Source organism: Branchiostoma belcheri, unplaced genomic scaffold, assembly GCF_001625305.1.
Source record: "Branchiostoma belcheri isolate BF01 breed outbred unplaced genomic scaffold, Haploidv18h27 scaffold33, whole genome shotgun sequence".
NCBI classification, from domain to species: domain Eukaryota; kingdom Metazoa; phylum Chordata; class Leptocardii; order Amphioxiformes; family Branchiostomatidae; genus Branchiostoma; species Branchiostoma belcheri.
The window spans coordinates 555,665-560,340 of record NW_017803943.1 but is presented as its reverse complement, the minus strand read 5'-3'; the positions used below and the strand labels follow the sequence as shown (position 1 = coordinate 560,340).

The 4,676-nt window shown below is 42.4% G+C and overlaps 1 protein-coding gene across 1 annotated transcript; it reads left to right on the top strand.

The window, feature by feature from the left end:
- The first annotated feature begins 2,569 nt into the window (after nucleotides 1-2,569).
- LOC109475129 lies at nucleotides 2,570-4,286 on the top strand. Its single transcript, XM_019775666.1, has 3 exons — nucleotides 2,570-2,590; nucleotides 2,933-3,044; nucleotides 3,895-4,286. The coding sequence occupies exons 1-3, from the start codon at nucleotides 2,570-2,572 to the stop codon at nucleotides 4,113-4,115; spliced, it is 354 nt and encodes a 117-aa protein (XP_019631225.1). The 3' UTR covers nucleotides 4,116-4,286.
- Nucleotides 4,287-4,676: the final 390 nt, after the last annotated feature.

The window sequence follows — 4,676 nt, the reverse complement described above, 5'->3', positions numbered from 1 at the left end:
ATCTTATGTTTTCCTATGTAATTCCTTTACTGTATTATTTCTTGAAAATTCAATAAAGATTGAAAAAATGTATTGTTTTGGGGCCAGAGGTCGTGGTGAAAAGAGTAATATTTTGTTGACCATATATGTAGCTGGAAAGAACAGGTGGAAGGACAAAATGAAAATGAAAAACGCATTATCGCTCTTTCCGGCCATGGGCTGTTTTGATTAATGCGATTCAGGACATTTTGTGTTGTAATTACGCTGCCATGGCGACGGCGACCAACAACGTTTATGTAACAAACATGGTACTGATTACCTCTCAATACTTCCGCTGCTACTGACGTATTTATGTAAAGAAAACCCTGGTCACTTTACAATTCACCTGGCCGGAGGCTCGTTGCCCATCTTTGTCTATTGATACGAACCTATAGGACTTCCTTTTTAGACACCGATGACCCAGTTAAGTGATTTTTTTTGTCCTGCATCATACATGGATTTGGAGGTATCATTTATGAACGCTATGGGTACATTATACTTAACTACTATAATTTATCTTTATAGTAATTCAACCATTGATACGAACCTATAGGACTATTTTAGACACTGGTGACTCAGAAATTTTATTATGCTTTTATGCTGCATCACAAACGGATTTGGACTTTATGAAGGCTATGGGATACATAACTACTATAATTTATCTTTGTAGTAATTCAAAAATTGATACGAACCTATAGGACTATTTTAGACACTGGTGACTCAGTAAGGTAATTATGCTTTTATTCTGCACCATAAACGGATTCGGAGGTATCTTTAATGAAGGCCTCGGGGTAAACAGCTTTATCATTATAGTAATTCAGCCGTATCGTGTCAAACTAATCATGGTTCTTTACGTCAAATCATCTCCTATAATTTATAAATGTCTGTTTGATGGTGCGAAATCCTCAAAGCAGCTGCACGGAAGGCAGGAAGTATTAGGAACACAGCGAACGTCATGTTCTATAGAATCTCGTTCCGCGGTTCTATTTTTTCTTCAAAGCAATGATGTGATTGGTCTGGCTGACGACACGTTGCCATAGCAACCGGCCCCTCACCAATCAGCACACAGCTAGAATCCAATCAGTCAGAATCCGCCTGCGTACTGACACGTCACCTGAAAGTGTAGGATTGTCGCGTAGACCGCGGGTACAGAAATAGGGTTCTCGGTTAGTAGTTATAAGGCACCAGGCCCACCGCGCTCGCTCCCAGGCACCAGGTAACATTCTGCATAGAAGGCCAGCCATAATCTCCAAGCAGATTCTAGGGTACCCGGGTGGCAAAAGACAGTATCAAATTGGACAGGCAGTATCCATTCGCCAGAGAGGGTTTGGTGGCGATTCGCAAGATTAATCTGGCCAGGTAAGTAATGACATGTAGCCCCATGCCGTGTAACCCCAAGCCTTCTGTGTTCGCGCACATGTTACAGGGTCTTACGCTGAAACTGGAGTCTGGCCTACCAGACATTGACCCAAAAAACGGGATAACTGTCCTAGTTATTTACCGCTATGTATGACGCAGGGTACTTCCTACAGGTGTTAAATGTACAAAACGGATACCTCAGACAAGGAAAGACGTCCCAGCGAGATCAGTATCAACTACCTACTAATAAGCATGAACACTTAGCTAGCTATTAATGGATACTGGTACATGATACTCTCCAAGCAGGGGTTTAGATTTTAGGCTTTGGCTTATTTCTGACGCGTTTTGTGAGGTTCTCTTTTTTGTACCGGTATCGTTTTTTTTTTCAGCCCGTTAAACGTGTTGGATACTGCCATGCCAATGATAAATACCTTCGACAAGAAGGTTACTAGTATGTGTTTCATGTCCATGCCTCTGTCTGTGTCTCTTTGTTAACAGCATAACTTGAGAAGGCAATGATGAATCATAATCATATTTGGCATGTGGGTTACTAAGGCTTTGGTGAGAGGCTTACAGCCACCTAGAGTATGCATGAATATTGGGATATGCTAAGTTCATGCCAGAGCTTCTACTAATCTAACTTTCTATCTCTACTTAAATCTAATAAGTATACAAGATAAAGAGTGGATATGAGATAATGGGTATAATATCTATTCTCCTTGCCTTCAGACATGACGATAGTGAGTGTTGTCCTGGTGACTCTGTTAGGGTTAAGGTGTTAGCTTTTGTATCAGCTTATGATATGTCAGTAAGCAATATGTATTCTCCTTGCCCCCAGACATGACGATTGTGAGTGTTGTCGTGGTTCTGATGACTCTTTTAGGGTTAAGGTGTTAGCTTTTGTATTAGCTTATGATATGCCAGGAAGCAATATGTATTCTCCTTGCCTGTAGACATGACGATCGTGCGTGTTGTCCTGGTGGCTCTGGTAGGGTTAGGATTAGGGCTAGGGTTAGACTTTAACTGGACATGTGTTAGCTTATGATATGTTTGTAAGCGGTATGTATTCTCCTTGCCAGTCATGACGCTTGTGTGTGTTGTCCTGGTGACTCTTTTAGGGTTAGGGTGTTAGCTTTTGTATTAGCTTATGATATGTCTGTAAGCAATATATGTATTCTCCTTGCCACCAGACATGACGATCGTGGTGGCCCTGGTAGGGTTAGGGCTAGGCTTAGACCTTCACTGGACATGTGTTAGCGTATGATATGTCTGTGAGCAATATGTATTCTCCTTGCCTCCAGACATGACGATCGTGAGTGTTGTCCTGGTGGCCCTGGTAGGGTTAGGGCTAGGCTTAGACCTTAACTGGACATGTGTTAGCGTATGATATGTCTGTCAGCAATATGTATTCTCATTGCCTGCAGACATGACGATTGTGAGTGTTGTCCTCGTTGTCCTGGTGCCCTGGTAGGGCTATGGCTATGGCTAGGCCCTGACTGAAAATGTGTTAGCCTGTGATATGTCTGTAAGCAATATGTATTCTCTTTTCCTTCAGACGATGACGATCGTGAGTGTTGTCCTGGTGGCTCTGGTAGTCCTCATCTCCATCGCCATCATCGTCCACTCTGCGATCGGCTGTGTCAGCGGAAACTGTGTGTGCTGCACGAGTAAGTGGCTCCATTCCCTCGAACAACGTTGCGTGATTTGTAAGTACCAGGCCTAGTCTGGCCTGTTCTTAAGAATCATTTCCCCTTTAAATTGTGTTCAATGATATTCTATCCAAAGTATCCACTCTTCTTTATTGTTATCAGTGAATACGTATTTATGTTTTGTATATATTCCTCTGTGCATTTGTATCGTGTGTATTAATAAAGGGACACAGAAAGAATAACTAATGTACATTCATATATATGTGTGTGTGTGTGTGTGTGTGTGTGTGTGTGTGTGTGTGTGTGTGTGTGTGTGTGTGTGTGTGTGTGTGTGTGTGTGTGTGTGTCTGTGTGTGTCTGTGTGTGTGTGCGCTATGTCTGGATCCGTTCAAACTCAACTTAACTCTTCCAAATAAACTCAACGCTTCCAAACCTACATTACCAGATTCCAGTAATCTTCTCTACCAAACTCTAATTACCAGATTCGCGGAACCACATCATGCAACAGTTTGGCACACGGTCTGACCTTCTCTACCAGATTCCCATAACCACAACATGCCCAATATGGCCCTGGCAACAGTCTGGCTCCCAGGCTAACTCTTAGTACCGTCTCTACCAGATTCCAAACTACCTTGAAGTTCGTTAACAGGTTGATGAATGATTGGATGTAGCAAATTTCTTTATTCTTTTCCAGGGCCCCTCTGTAAAGCAGTGCAGTAGCCACTGAGAGGGTCACCCTGGTAAAAGAAAACAGAATAAAAAAATTAAAAAAAAAAAAATCTGCCTGCCCTGCGTGAAGATGTCTAACGGCCATCCAACTTTGCTATTCAATCCAAAGTAATTGACTCATCCAAACCTTCCTTCCCAGATTCTCGGAACCACAACATGGTCCTTGAGATCACTCCCCAGGCCGAGACGTTTGAGTTCACGAGTGAGATCCTGACTCAGATCTCGGTCCAGAGCGCGCTGCGGCCGCAGGACGTGGAGCACCTCAGGGCACCAGCAGAGGAGCTGCCGGGACAGATGCAGCAGCAGCAGGACACCGACGCCAGGAAACTGGAGAAATATCAGGTGGACAACATCTGCTGAAGATCTAAAGCAACGACGATATCTGCTTGATCAGACTGTAAGGTTGAAATTATGGACCAAATGTGTCATGGCAGAATTAGATACAAATATTTATCAATTCTTTGTACCGATTCGGGGGGATCGTTTACACATCAGCAACGGTTACCTTATATATATGAAAACATTAACAGACTAAAAAAAACTCGAGAATATCAGGTGGACAACATCTGCCAACATCTGCTGAACAGCAGTTATCAGAGACTGTAACAGTGAGATTATGGACTAAGTCATAGTAGTGTTTAATTAGATCCAAATCAACTCTTTGTACCGTTACTGTATATACGGAAACAGACTAAAAACTGGAGAAATATCAGGTGGACAACATCTGTTTAAAAGCAATGTCGCTGTAGGAGACTGTAACAGGGAACAGTGAGGTTATGGATCAAACAAGTCATGATTATGTTTATAGATACAAGTCTTTATTAACTCATTGTACAGATAGGGGGCATTATACATCACCAACGATTCAATATACGGAAACAGATTCAAGAACAAAAAACAAGGCGGCCATCTATATATGAG